The 14,842-nt window shown below is 64.5% G+C and overlaps 1 protein-coding gene across 6 annotated transcripts in view; it reads left to right on the top strand.

Moving 5' to 3' along the window:
- The first annotated feature begins 4,107 nt into the window (after positions 1 to 4,107).
- Positions 4,108 to 14,842, top strand: part of KCNQ4 (potassium voltage-gated channel subfamily Q member 4) — a 52,698-nt gene continuing 41,963 nt past the window's right edge. For 2 of the 6 annotated variants that reach the window (XM_038557725.1, XM_038557724.1), the window contains exon 1: positions 5,130 to 5,443. In XM_038557725.1, the coding sequence (XP_038413653.1) occupies positions 5,130 to 5,443 (314 nt within the window). Of the gene's footprint in view, positions 4,219 to 5,129; positions 5,444 to 14,842 lie in introns of those variants that run through there. The other 4 variants (XM_038557730.1, XM_038557727.1, XM_038557728.1 and 1 more) reach the window with 4 other exon arrangements.

Below are 14,842 nucleotides of genomic sequence, written 5' to 3'. Positions count from 1 at the left end.
AAGGCAAAGGAGGAGAAGGCAAAGGAGGAGCCGCAAGAGAAGGGATGGTTTTGACTTGCAATTCCACACCCCGTTCTCTCCCGGTGTCTCCTCTTTGTGGGCCCCCCTCCAACCCTGAGGATCAATGGGGGTTCACTTTCGCTGAGCTCAGCGACACCGCTTCTGTGGCTCACTGGTCCAGAAGGCCTGCTTGGTGTGGGCTGGGGACAGCTCAGTGGCACTGGGCGATCTGTGGGGAGAGAGGCCTCTCTGGTACCTCCCACCTGCCGGGTGGGCCTAGGCCCCTCATGCTCTCTGGCCTCACTGGGAAAATTAGCAGGCCTGATGCTTCTCTTGCACTTCCTGCTCCTGCTCACAGTGGAGTGGAGCCCTAGAGGTCAATAGGTCAATCAGGCATTGATGCCATCACCCCATGAGCACCTGCACTCCAAACCCCTCCTCCTAGGAAGCCTCCCCAGATTGAGAAGAGCTGCCTTGGGGACCTCTCACAGCAGCTCCCCTGTCCACCCGCACACCTGCCCGAAGAGCAGTAAGGTGAAGGCTTCATGTGTACAGCTCCCTGCACGATCATGACCTTTCCATGCATCCAGTCTTCCTGATAGCCGGGGAAGGTGAGGCAGAGGAATGACTTGCCCAAGGTCACCAGCTAGTCCAGGAAGAGCCGGAAGCCCAGCCATGACTCATAGTTCCGTGCTCTCTCTGCCCCGGGCACTGCCAGCCTCCCTCTGAGCCCACCCCTCCTGCACCCACTCCAGCAGAGCCCCGGCCTCTGTAGCATGCCCGGGGCTAAGGCCTTGGCCAGACTCTTTCCTATCAGGCCAAACTGGACCCTCCAGCTTAGCATTCAAGGCCCCTGGAGTCCCCCTTGCCAAGCTGACCTTCCTCCCCTCCCTACACCCCACCTACACAAAGACATACACTCAGACACGCGGACGCACACACTACAGCACAGGGGTGGAGAGCTAGATTAGGCGAGTCTCACCACTGAGCCTCACTCTTCTTGTCTGTAAAATGGGGGTGTAAGCAGCATCACAGAGTCGTTGGGGTGCTGAAATAAGACAATGCAGATAAAGCACCGTGCCCAAGGCTTAGCATGTAGCCTGGACCTCAGCCCCGGGGGCCACAGGCATTACTGACTGCACTTCTCTGCACCTCCTCGAGCCCTCCATACCCCTGTCCCCTTCTTGGGACATCACCAGTGGAGACTCTTCCCTTGTCTGACCTCTAGCAGCCCTGAGAGCTGTAAGAAAACCCAGAGGGCTTCTGGGATGTGGAGAAGGAAGAGGAGGAGATCCGGTGGGTGGAAACTTGACCCCCCCTCCCGGCCCCAATTCAAGCAGAGCACCTGTGTTAATATTTTTTACACGTTGGGCGCTGCTTCCCGATGCCATTGTTAATAATTAAGTCTGAAGACCCCTGACTTAAAACCCCCTTTCTGCTCCAAGAAAGGAATCTGCACCTTTGGATGACCTGAGGTCACACTGGTGGCTGTTACAGTCAATGGCAGGCTTGAGTCTGGTCCCGGGACCCAGGTCCCAGCCACTTGCAGGCCTGGGAGTCCCCACCGCTGGCAGGAGACAGTTGGAGAGGACAGGACTGGCCATCTCCAGTTGCCCTCAGCCCACAGCATCCATCCCAGCATCCCCCCTGCACAGTAGGTAGGTGCCAGCCAGCAGAGAGGACAGCTCATACACAGTTCCGGGGTTACCCCCAGGCTGTGTATCCTTCAGTGATTCCCTGTACCTCTCTGGGCCTCAGCTTCCACACGTGCTAATGGCTGCTCTCTGTCCCGGGTGGGGCAGGGCCTGGCACAGAGTGGGGGCCCTGCGAGCTGGAGCTCTCCCTCCCTCCCCTTCCTCTCAATCAATACCTGCTCCACTGATGGATGGTGGTCACGGTGACGGATGATGGGAGATCCTGGAGCCCTGCCCCCTTTTTCTCCTGCAGATGGGGAATCGGAAGCCCAGAGTGGGGAAGGCACCTGTCCAGGTGGCCCAGTGAGTCTGAGCAGAGTGGAGACATCCTGGCAGTGTGACCAGGGAGAGATTCAGGGCCTGGGGGTGGGCAAGAAGCTCAGGAGGGTGGGGTAGAGGGAACAGGTGGGAGAGAGGGTGCCAGGGAGGAGGGCGGGAAACCACAGCCCCCACCCCTGCAGCAGGGAGGAGGAATGACAGAGCCTGAGACAGCTGTTTGCTCAGAAAAGTGTCTTAGTCACTAAAGGCCGCAGTGGGGCAAGTCCAGCCTCCCAGTCATGTCCTGGGAATCCGGATGGGGGCAGGAAGGCCGCCGGGTGACCCTTGGAGTGGCCACCTGTCTGCTCTGAACCGGACTTTCTCCTCTGCTTCCCCCGGTCCCTGCGTGTGTGCGCGTGTGCACACAAATAAACTGCCTGTGGCCTCTAGGACCACCGTCTCCATTCCCCTCACCTCTCCAGAAGAGTTCCCTGTCTTTCTGCTTTAAAAAGGAGTGAGCCTGTCCCTCTGCTCATTCCACTCACACACCTGCAGCAGAAACCGGCCTCCGTGTCCTCTGAAAGTCCTTCCTTAGATCTAACTTCCATCCCCCCACCCCACCCCGAGCTGCAACCATGGTCTCCTTCCTCGTCCTGCTGCCTGTGAGGGGGGTGAGCTGGAGCTGGAGCTGGGAGAGGTGACGAGGGGCCCTCTCCTGGCAGTGAGGGCTCCTCACCAAGAAAGGAAGAGACTTTTTCAGTCCCCCAAATGGGAAGAGAAGTGTGGGGTCCAGAGGTGACGCTAAGCTTAAGGATCAGATTTCCAAGAACAGACCCAGCTTCAGGTATTCTGTGTGATGCTAAGAGCAACCTGCGTTCAAGTGGAGTTTCTGCCACTGAAGAGCCTCAAAAAGACCCCCCCGAATCCCTTACAATTGATTTTCTTTCCATCTACCCTTCATTATTATTTTTTTTAATTTTTATTTGTTTATGATAGTCACAGAGAGAGAGAGAGGCAGAGACACAGGCAGAGGGAGAAGCAGGCTCCAAGCACCGGGAGCCCGACGTGGGATTCGATCCCGGGTCTCCAGGATCGCGCCCTGGGCCAAAGGCAGGCGCCAAACCGCTGCGCCACCCAGGGATCCCTCCATCTACCCTTCAAGTCCCCAGGCCTTAGTCCCAGCCTCCAGGAGGCCTGACTGGTGAAGCCATGGAGGCCGGAGGGCGGTGCCCCAGCTCTAGGGGCTGCTGGCTTTTGCCCACAGGGAGAGGAGGGGGTAACCCAGTCCGGCATCTGCAGCAGGTTCCGCCTCCCAGCCCCGACCTCCCGGGGGCCCGGAAACCTTCCCCAGCTACCGGTGAGGTCCGGGCATAACCTGCCCAGAGGCCCCGGGCTGGCGCCGGGAGCAGCAGGGAGGATTCAGGTCAGACCCCAGAAGGCACCCCTTGTTATGCCGAGGGACGAGGGCCCCTGTCGGGGTAGGGGTGTGGGCCAGCTGCCTGGCTGAGCTCGGGGAGCCCCCGGGGCCCTGCAGCCCCCGCCCCGCCGCCCGCCCTCCCCCCTCCCCCACGGGCGCCCGGCGGATCAATGCCTCCTTTGCTGACAGCTGAGAATCGAGCTCGCCTTCCCGCCCCCCGCCCCGCCCCCCCGCTCGGCTCGGTCCCCCGAGAGTCGCCCGGAGGGACGGGAAGAGTCGGCTGCCGAAGCCTTGGCCCCGGGGCCGGGCCTGCGCAGCGAGCGGCCGGTGTGGCCCCAGCTGCCGTCCGGGGAAGAGGGAGGGGGCATCGGGGAACCCAGAGCGCCTCTGCGCGCGGGCCGGCGGGCCGAAGGGAACGAGAGGGCTGCCCCCTACTGCTGGCGAGAGGAGGTCAGGCGCCCAGAACTTTCCAGCTGCAGAGCCAGTGCGTGGGAAAGCGTCTCCCGTTCTGCGGTGGGATCGGGCGGGGGCCCCTGGGGAGACGGCTGTGCAGCCCGCCGCGCGGGTTCGGAGCTCACCTCCGCGCACCACGTGCCCCGACCCCGACCCCGACCCCACCCCGACCCCGGAGGCGGGGGAGCCGGTCCCCCTGGGCTGGCGGGGAGCAGGCCGCTGGTTCCGGGGACGCCCTTCTTCGGAGTGGGGTGGCCACCCTGGGGGCTCCGCCCCCAGCGTGGAGGGGGGAAGCTCGGACGTGGGGGTGCGTGGGAGGAAGAGCGCTCACGCCCGGGGGCCACCGTGCGACACGCCGTGACACGGCTGGGCGGCGCCTGGCCACAGGCCTTCCAGGTAGGAGCGGCTCACCGAGCCACACGCGGCGCCCGCACAGGTACACGCGCGCCCGGCGCACTCTGGACACCGCCCGACGGGGCACACCTCGTGCCTCCCACCGCCACCACCGCCTAGCGGGGCCTGGACGGCGCACACGCACCTTCACACCTACGCACACGGCGCCCACGCCACACACCTGCACGCACCGCCATCCCGTCGCCGCGCACCCACGGCCGCACACTCGGGGCGCGCGCCTCGGCGGCCGCTCACACCTGAGCCCCACGGCCCCGAGGCCCGGCCGCGGCCGCGGCTCCCCACCCCGCGCCGCGCGTCCCGCCCCCGCCCGCCGCCCGCCGCCCCCGCAGCCGCGCACGCCCCTGCACGCGGCCAGCCCCCGGGGGCCGCCGCCGCCACGCGGTCGGGTCCCGGCACCGACTGGGCGGCCCCGCGCGCCCGGGGGACCAGCCCCGCCGCCGGCCCCGCGCGCCCCCCTCCGCCTCGCCGCGCCCGCCCGCCCGCTCCCTCCCGATTTGGGAAGGCGGCCGCGGGGCGGGCGGGGGCGGCGGGGGAGGGGCGGGGCGGGGGAGGATGACATGTGAGCGGCGCGCCTGAGGCAGGTGGAAAGGCGAGCGGCATGGAGCGCGTAATAAGAGAGTTGGAGTCGGAAAGAGCCGCCCCAGTCGCCGGGGAAGCGGGCGGTCAGCGCGGGCTCCGGCGGCCCCCAGGCTCCGCGCGCCCGCCCCCGGCCCCCGCGCCGCCCCGCCGCGGCCCCTAGCCCCCGCCGCCCGCGCCCCGCCCCGGGCCGCCCCCGCCGGGCCCGGGTCCGAGCCATGCGCCGCTGAGCGCCCCGCGCGCCCCCGCCCCCGCCCCCGCCCCGGACCGCAGCCGCGCCCCGGGCCCCCCCGCCCCACCCCCGCCCGGCGCCGCCCATGGCCGAGGCCCCCCCGCGCCGCCTCGGCCTGGCCCCCCCGCCCGGGGACGCCCCCCGCGCCGAGCTGGTGGCGCTCACGGCCGTGCAGAGCGAGCGGGGCGAGGCGGGCGGGGGCGGCTCCCCGCGCCGCCTGGGCCTCCTGGGCAGCCCCCTGCCGCCGGGCGCGCCCCTCCCTGGGCCGGGCTCGGGCTCGGGCTCCGCCTGCGGCCAGCGCTCCTCGGCCGCGCACAAGCGCTACCGCCGCCTGCAGAACTGGGTGTACAACGTGCTGGAGCGACCCCGCGGCTGGGCCTTCGTCTACCACGTCTTCATGTGAGTTTGCGACCCCGCGGCCCTGGCCGCGCCCCCGGGGCCCGCCCCGGCTCCGCCCCCGGCCCCCCATGCCCACGGCCGGCCGACCCTCCTCCCTCCCGGCACCCCCAGCCCCGGGCCTGAGCCCGGTTTCCGATCCCCCAGCCTGACCTTAACCCCGGTGCCCGGGGCCTGACCCCTGCTTGACCTCGCCTCTGACCTCCCCACCTCGGCTGTTTGCACCCCACCCTCCGCCCCAGCTCCTCTGTGGCAGGTGCCCCCCCACCGCATCCAGCCTCTTGGTACCCCCTCCCCTCTGCAGTCCGGAGCCACCACAGTGGGGTCCCCTTTTCTCTTCCCTGCCTCCGTCTCCTGCGCCTCACACACAAAGGGGACCCATTGGCCCCCCCCCCCGCACACTTTCTGTTGCGGTCTCCCCAACTTTGTCGGGGCAGCGGGCTCCCACCTGGGCTCCCCCGGGAGCTCTACAGGGTCGGCCCCCATCCGGGTCCGGGGTGGGCCCCCCACCGTGGCGGTCCCGGGGTCGCGGTGAGCCGCCTGAGCCCCGACACCCGTGTGTGCTGTAGGACTGTCTTCACCCAGCCACCCCTGCACCCGCCACCCGCGGGGCCGCCCTGCCGCCCGGAGGCTGGGCCGCTGGCTGCTGCGCCAGGCCTGGCTCCGGGCACCCTGGGGAAAAAGAAAGAGGAGAGGAGTTGGTTTGGAAACACTGACGCCGCCGGCCCCCTCCTCCCCCTCGCCCCGCTCCTACAACTTTCAAAAACACTGACCCCTCTTGGATGTAAAGAGTGAATTTTGGCAGCCTAGAGCCTGGTCTTGGGGGACGGCCTGGCCCGGCCGGGAACATGAGAGGCCCCGCGGATATCAGTTGAAGGGCTGGGCCTGGCGCTGGGACGCCCAGAGGTGCCCGAGAAAGACCTCCGGTCCCTGGAAAATGGACCGACCTTAATCCCTTTCTCGCCGCCCTCGGGGCCCTGTGGTCCAGGGGTCTCCTGGGTGGACCCCTTGCCCGTCCACCTGTCAGTTTTTCTGCCTTGCCCGGCTGTCCTTCTGCCAGGGTTTCCACCTGTGTGCGAGTCGGCCTGTCTGTTGGTCTCTCCACCTAACTGTCCAGCAGTCCTTCTGCTTGTCTGTCTCCGTCCCTCTGTGGGACAGGCATCCCTCATGTGTGCCTGTCTGTCGGGCTGTCCATCTGCCTGTCCGTCGGACCGTCTCACTCTTCTGCTTGTCTGTGTCTGCCTGTCTTTGCTGTGTCTTCCTGCCTGCCTCTGCCCCATCCTAACTGGGCCCACAGAATTCCAGAGGCAAAGGGGAGGAAAATGCTGGCCAAAGAGCGGCCCTCCGGGCCCCCCGGGGCCACAGGGGAGGCGGAGGAAGGGAACTCTCTCAGCCCGTATGCTCCGGGTGGCAGCCTTGACTTTGTGCAGAGACTCCAGCCGGGCTAGGTCGGGGCAGAGTTGAGTTTGTCAGGACATGGGGTCAGACTCAGCGTCGGGGTCAGCTGTTAGGAGAGGCCCAAGCCCCTGTGCCCATCGGGAGGGTCCGGGATGCGTACTTGTGGCTGCAGAGAGGACTGTCGGAGTGATGACAGCACAAGGGACGGCGGGGTCAGGTGAGAGCAGCAGAGGACTGCTAATTAAGTGGCCGCGTTGCCCACATGCAGCCTGGGGTGCCCAAGGAGGCTGAGACCCTCCAGAGAGCGGCTGTGTCGTCCGTGGGCTCCTCTCGGGAGATGACTGTCCCCTGGAAGCCAGTAGGCCTCTGAGGCAGGGGTCTTTCGTCCTGAGGCCTGGCCTGTCAGGCCCCGTGGGAGTCATTGGAGGTGAAGGACCCGCCTCATGAGGCCTGGACAGCCACTGTCTTCACCTCCTCTGGAAGGGCCTCTCCTTCCTCTCCAGGAGCTAAATCTGCTGGCACCTTTGCCCCACATCCTGCCCTTTCCGGATGCCAGGAATGCCCTGGCCGGGGGCATGCTCGCTCTGTCCACTTGTCCCCGGGAGCCCAGGAATGAGGCGTCTCCGGAGCTCTTGGGGAGGAAATGTGGTGCAAAACGTCCAGACGGTTGGGGACCTCAGGGACTTGATGGTCTATGTTAGAGATCAAACTGAGTGAGGGGTCGGGAGCCCCACGCCTCGGGTGCTGTGTGATCTTGGCTTGATCTCCCGGCCTCTCTGAACTTTTAGGTGTCTATGCCGTCAGAGTGGGCGGAAACCCCAACCCTGTGGGCCTCCCTCTTGGATGAGGTAATAGGTGGGAAAGAGTTTGGTTTGCTGCAAGGGCCTGTCCGAGTGTGAAAGATGGGGGTTATTCCCGGGGCTGGCGGAGGGGGCCAGACGGGAGGCCTCTGCTGTTCTCAAGGCGCTCCAAATGTGGGGTTTCTCAGTCACTCACTGTAGGGTCTTGGCTGCTCTTGCCAGGAAGTGCTTCCTGCTGTTGGACTTCTGGCCGTCGGGCTGCACTTTTGGCCAGATCCTTTCTGGCTCCACGAGGGCGCGCAGAGGCGGTTCAAGTGCAGGGGTCCCCCATGCGCACCGTCAGCTAACACCCCCTTCCCAAAGTCTCGGACCCTCGCAGGAGGGGCCCAGTGAAAAAACCTGGGAAAGAAGGGCTCTGGAAGGAGGGAACTGGGGAGAGCTGACCGCCCTCACACCTGCCACTGAGGGCCCCACAGAACCTGCCCCTTTTCTGGCACCGAGGTGTGGGACACAGCCTGGCACGCGACCCCGGTTCCGTCCCCCCTCCTCCCGCCCAGCACAGCTGTGGCCTCTGGAAAGTGGGAGCCACTGACTCCTGATTTCTCCTTACCGAGGTCCAGAATGAGGGACGGCAGGCCCCTCCCCCAGTTCTCTAGGCCCCTGGCCCTGTCGTCACCAAACCCCAATCCCTCCCCGGCGTCCCAGTCTTTGATTAAGCCCGCACCCCTTTACAGGCCCTGCTCTCTGAATTGTGAGAAACACCACACCGCTGGCCATCCCGCTTTCAGGGTCGTGGGGGGTGAGGGTGCTCACCTCCTCACTGCACCCTCTCAAAGGCCACCCCTGCCTCCCTTTTGAAGTCAGAGGGCTGCAAGGGGCCCATACAGGGCGAGGCCCCATCACCCCCCATTTCCCTGCGCCGCTGGGAGACTGTGGCTGCTCCCAGCCCCCAGCTGCCCAGCACTTTCTCTATGTGAAGGTTTACACTCTGTAAACATCCTCCTCAGCCTTGTCCCTGGGGTCAGAAGCTGTGGGAATGGGGAGGGGAGGAGGTGGCGGCAGTCCTGGGGCCCTCAGACTCCTAAGCCTGGAGTGTCCCGAGCTCCCACCCTGAGCATCTGAGAAAGATCACTGCCTGGGTTGGAAATAAGCCCAGCCAAGGGGGCCCAGAGCCCTCAGGCGACCCCGCTAGATGGGTCCTCACATCTTGACAGCCCATTTTGCTTATAAGAAAACTGAGGCTTTGGGGACCGAAGTCACACAGTGAATCAGAAGCAGATGCGGAAGCAGACCCCAAGACTCCTGACTCCCTATCTAGGGCCACCCCCCCCCCGCCCCCCCCCCCCCCCCGCCCCTGCTCCCAGCGGCCTGGGTGGCCTCTTGCAGTCTGGATGGAAATTTCTGATGGCCCGCGGAGCATCAGTTGTGCCCCGGCACCGTGCTCCGTAAACCACCTCGAGAGGCAGGTGCTCTTATCCTCCTCACTTGCTAGATGGGTAGACTGAGGCTCAGGAGAGGTGTTGGAGGGGCCTCCTCAGGGCGAGGTCTGACTCAGCGCTGTCTCTCTCCTGCGTCTTGGCTTCAGCCAGCACCCCAGGAGCGGCGCTCCCGTGCCATTGGTTTCTCTGTCCCCCGGCACCTGGCACCCAGCACCCAGCACCCGGCACCCAGGGATGAGCGTGTGTGAGATTGGCCGGAAGCTGCCCAGCCTCACCCGAGGCGGTCACGCTTCTGCCGTACGCGGCTTTGCACACCCACACGTCCCCGCTGCACGCTTGGCTGTCTGTCTCGTGCACCCGCTCGCTACAACTTTGACGCACACGGCCTCGGGTGTCACAGGCGCGCCTGCAGCAGGCATCCAGCGGCAGCAAAGCTAATGCAGAGCCGCCCCCAGCTCTTGCTTTTCTCTGACGTCACAGACACACACCTGGGCCTGCAGCTTCCCCCTGCCTGAACCCCCAGGACGGAAGGGAGTTGACCCCATTCCCTGAGTTTCTTGCCTTCACCCGTCCACACCAGCAGGCTGCCCCAAGGTCTACGTTGACCTGTGCGTCCACCTGGGTGGGCAGCCCCAGGGCCGCGTGGGAGCGGGGTGGCTGGCCTCCAGAATTTGCCTGGCCTTTGCTTACCCTGTGGGGTGCTGCTGGGTACACTGAGGCACGGAAGGAGGCAGATGATACCTGTCCGGGGTCACACCTGGCAGATGGGTGGTGCAGCAGTGCGGGGAACCCAGGCCTCTGCCTCCCGGATCAGGACTTTGGGTAACACTGTTCTGGCCCCCGCTGATGGTGAAGGCTGATGCCCCGAGAACTTGGCCTTATGATGGCAAAAGTCTTGGGAGTGTGACCCAGATTTTTCGCGCTGCTGTCTTTTTCAGTTCTCATTCGTTTGTTTGGTCTTTGCGAGGAGGGGGTGAATGGAGAGACCGTCCCGCCAGGCGCCCACCCCTTCTAGGCCTCTCCTGGCCCTCCGGCCCCCGTGCGCCCTCCTGCCCGAGTTCTCCTTTGGGGTTACAGCAGCAGGTTAGATCTCCCGTCGCTGCCCCACCCCGACTCCGTGCTCCGGTCATTGCCTCCGTGGAGGAAGCCCACCCGGTGTCTGACGATAGTCCCATTGCTGCGGGAGCCCAGGTTCTCCGAACCTTGGGGCCAGAAGTGTTTCAAGAAGTGATTATTCTTGGGCTGATGGCAGCACTTTGAGTGGGTGATTAATTTAAGGTTCTCTGAGCCAGTTGGGGAGCTGAAGCCTCCTGGGGAACCGGAGAAAGGAAGGCTCCACGGAGGGGCCGAGGCCCTGCCCCTGCCCCAGAGGAGGCCGCACAGGGAGCTTGCGCAGACCTGGAGCAGCTCAGCGCCCTTCTTCCCCGGCTCAGCACCCTTCCTCCCCAGCTCAGCGCCCTTCCTCCCTGGACCCATACCGTGGGGGTCTTTGCACAGGGCTGGCCCTCCTGTGGGCTGGGGAGTCCCAGCAGGGAGTGCAGGGGGCAGCCCCCCTCCAACGTCCCAAGAGTGGGAGCTGTGGGCCTGGGGCACAGCAAGCCAGGGGGGACTTGCCGTCTCTCCAGAGGTTGCCCCACAGAGGGTTAAGAGCAGAGAGTGACAGATTTGGGTTCACTTCTGGTTGTGGAGTTATGTGTCCTTGAGCAAGTTACTTAACCTCTCTGTGCTTCCATGTTGTCATCTGAAAGCTGGCACAGTCGCGCCGAGTGGGGGCAAGCACCGGCTCTGGGTGCTGGCACCCGGTCCTCGTGTCACCGTCGCTTGCGCTGTTCTCCTCTATGGGGGGTCCGACCTGACAGACCCGACAGTGCCCCCAGTGTGACTGCCTGGGGGCGGGGCAGGAGCTCTCCGCAGGGTCCTTCCTTGGGGGTCCCTCACCTGAGCCCCGTGGCCCTTACCACTGGCAGGCACTGCTGATCCTCAGTTCACAGTTGAGGAAGGTGAGGGGATGCCACCCACTTGTGCAGGGTCACCCAGCTAGTGAATGGTGGCCCCAGGACCCCAGCCCAGGTCCCTTGGTCACTCTGTACTGGGCCTGGGGGGGCACAGGGAGACAGATCAGTCCTGCGCCCCGCCTGGGACTCGGCCCCAGTAGGAGGCCACTGAGCCTGCCCGGCCGTGGGCCTCTCCTGCCTCCTCTCCCAGACCCTGGCAGAGAGGTCTGTGGGTGGGTGTGAATGTGTCCAGGGTGCTCCCCTGGGAGAGGAGGGCGACACCCCGCTCTGCTGAGCCTGTCATCCTGGGGAATGGGGAGAGGGAATCCCAAAGGACATTCAGAGCTCTCAGCGCTTGCTGGGAAGGTCCCGACCTGTCCCCCAGGCCCCGAGCCTCACTCTGCCCCTCTGTTAAATGGGGCTAAAGAGGTTAGTGGGCCCTTCAAGGCTGCTGGGCACAGGGCTACTCTGGAGTTTTGCAGGGCGGGGGATGGGGGAGTCTCCAGCACCTTCTCCCTGGGCCCCTCCGAGGACGGGGAGCACTCAGAAGGGCACCCAGGAGGCCCCCTGCCCCCCCCCTCAGCTGGGGCTCTGAGGGGCTGGGGAGATGGGGGCTGCTCAGACCTCTGGGCCCCCCAGAAAGTGCCCCCAGGGTTCCGGGCTTTCCGGGCAAGTCTGTCCTCAGGGCAGGATCTGTGTGCCCTGCGGGTGGGCACCTGGGGGGGGAGGTGAGGGAGGAACGGGAGGGGCAGCCCCAGGCTGCAGACTAATTGGGCTGGGAATCCGTGGGCAGCGGGCAGCGCCTCAGGGAGGGAGGCCGGGAGAGCAGGGAACTCAGCGATTCCTCTCTTCTTGCTTCCTTCCCGGAGATTGGGGAGCGGTGGGGGGTGCGGGTCTCTGGCCTAGGGGCCCTCCCCAGTCCGCAGGGAAATCTGGGGGTGGGGTGCACGTTCTCCTGAGACTCCTCACACATCAGGGCCAAGCAGGTGGGCGAGGGGGAAAGCCTGCTGGAGATCAATGGAGCATCGTTCCCCCTGCAGCACAAGGGATGGGGGTCAGACAGCAGGAAGGACTGCCCAGTAAGCAGGAGGTAGAGTGCAATCCCCTGGGGTACTCTTCCCAAAACTTGGGGACCACGTCGAGCTGGGCTGGGCAGGGTTTACTCTGCTAATGACCCCTGTCAAGCAGGGGGCACCCCTGGTTCACAGTGTGAGGATAGGGAGTAGATGGGACCTGTTCCCTTTGAGGGAGCTCTGGGGAGTGGGGAAGAGGGGTCAGACCAGGCACCCTTTGGCTTTGGAGGTTTTTTGGAGGTGGGGGGTGGTCACAGGCTGCCTCTCTGCCACCCTTCCTTCCCTGCCACTCCTCCCTGGGAGCCTCAGGCCTCCCCAGGTCACTGTCTTTGGGTTTATTTTTTGCTGGGCTCGGCTGTCCCTGGGGAGGGGAGGGGGCAGGGAGCAAAGAAGGGGAGAGGAGCGGCTGTGTCAGCACAATCTCGGGCGCCTCTGCTCCTGCCCTCCTTGGCCCGTCTGCCACCCTCTTCCAGAGGGACCAGTCGCTGGGCATAACAGGGCCCCGGCACCCCCATGGGATTTCCTCCCCTGGGGCCAAAATAGGCCGTAATGCCCTCACCCTTTCTCCATCCGTCCTGCCGCAGAGCATCAGAGCCCGACTGGCCTCGGAGCTCAAGCAGAACTGGGGCTTCTTGGCACGCATGGAGAAACTGAGGCAGGACAAAGGACCTGGCTTCCCCAGGGACACAGCACACGCGGGGCCCCTCAGCAGATGATGGGGGCTGCGCTGGGCCGCCAGGACCCAGGAATGCCTCCCTTGGCGTCCCAGCCCTGAGTTCACTCCCTTGTCTGATTTTCCAAGTTCTGGGCATCGCTGGCAGTCTGTCTGGTGGGAGAGACGGAGAGGGGGACAAGGTGTGCCCCGTGGCCGGCAGAGGGAGGCAGGTGCAGCCTGGGGGGACCGGAGGCCAATACGTTGTAGAGGTAGGATTCAAACCCCGAACGCGGGTCCCGGGAACGCTGCCGCGCTGCCCCCGAGGGCCTGAGCCCCTTGGGCCTTCCCTTGAGGGTCCTCAGTCTGCCTCCCTGGCTCTTCTCTCTCTCTCTACCTGTTGAATGTTGGGGTTCCTCGGGGCCCTGTCCTGGGTCCTCCTCACTGTACAGAGCTATTGGGGTGGGGTGGGCTCACGCACTCCTGTGACACGGGGGTCCCCTCCGGGATGACAGCCTGCCCCTCTGTGGTCTCATCCCCAGCTTCCTAGGGAGCTGCCCGTGGACACCTGGCCTCCTCATCCCGGGGGGGTGGGGCTCGAGGTCAGCCTCTCCCTCCCACCCAGGCTCCCCCAGCCCCCCTGACAGTGACTCCCCTATGCTCCTGCCCAAGCCAGGAACCCCGTCCCTCAAGCATCCTTTGTCCTTCACCTAAGAAGCAACTTGGTAGTGTCCCCCAGATGTGCTGTCTACCGCTCTCTCTGCTTTTCCTCGGCCCTAAACTCCCTCCCTCGTCCTTCTAGCAAACTCCTATCCATCCCTCCTTCTCAGCTGGAGCACCCCGTCTTCTTGCAATCACTCCTCGCCCACCCTCACCCCAGGCTCAATGGGGGGCCCCTGTGCTTCTGCCTTGGGTTGTGAGGTCTGGGAGGTGGGGCTTGAGCACAGTGCCTGGCATGTGGTCGGTAATTTGGAAGCGTTTGCTGAGGCAGGGAATGAGGGGGGCGTTGAGGCCGGTTACAGGGATGCAAAGGGTTTTGCCAACTAGCAAGAAACTGGAGGAGGGACCCCAGGTGCTCAGTGTGCAGGCACCAAGCTGGAAGCTCTTGTGATCTGGATCCTGAGCGCGCTCCACTTGGAGGCAACAGTGAGAGCCCAGGCTTTGGGGTGGAACTTTCTTCCTCCGTCTGCCCTGTCCTGGATCAGCAAGCTGTGAAGCTGGGCTTTGCCCTGCGGACAAGGGGGAGCCTAGGCAGTGACAGGACGGGGAGGCACCCCTGCTGGGAGCCGGCGCTTGCCTGATTTCTTCCCAGGAGCTAGTAGTACTTTGCAAACAGTACTATTGTTCCCATTTTGCAGATAGGAAAGTGGGGCTCAGAGAGGGCAAATAGCGTGCACCGGCATACACAGCTTGTCCGTGCTGGAGGCGGGATTTGAACCCGTGTCTGTGTGACTCCCAAGCTCGGAGTGGTTCTCAGATACGTCAGCAGACCCATGCGGTTCTCGGTGGCCTAAGGCAAAATCGAGGGAAATGACAATGTGGTGACTTTTTCATAAAGCTAAATTTATTCCATTTAAAGGACTTTTAGTCTGAGATTATGTCCTTTCTTTTATGAAATGACGGGGCTGGGAATTTTTTTTCAAATGTCCTTACTTGGCAAAATAAAAAGTTGACAACCAGTCCCCAAGTATTTTTTGGGAATTTTACCGGTGCGTGAAATCCTTGCGTCCGGGCGCCTTCCTGCCTCCTCCCTCCTGAGCTGGAGCGGCCACAGGAGTCCGGTGGGGGTGGAAGCATTGGGGGGATGGAGGCGCGCTCAGTCTCACTGTCTGTTCCTCCTGGGCCTGGCGGGAGAGCAGCGAGCACCAGCCCAGGGCTCTAGCCAAGACTGGCCTGGCGGTGCCGGGGACGGGGTCAGCCGGAGTCAGGCCTCACCCCTCAGTGAAAGGAGCACTGGAGCAGGAGCCAGCAGGTCCCTCTCTGGTCTGAGCCCTGAAGAGGGGATGCTGCACAGCAAGGGGCTGGTGTGCAGGCCACGTAAGAGCC

The sequence above is a fragment of the Canis lupus genome, chromosome 15 (assembly GCF_011100685.1).
Source record: "Canis lupus familiaris isolate Mischka breed German Shepherd chromosome 15, alternate assembly UU_Cfam_GSD_1.0, whole genome shotgun sequence".
Taxonomy (NCBI): Eukaryota; Metazoa; Chordata; class Mammalia; order Carnivora; family Canidae; genus Canis; species Canis lupus.
The sequence above is the reverse complement of the archived record's forward strand: the minus strand, read 5'-3'. Positions and strand labels throughout refer to the sequence as shown.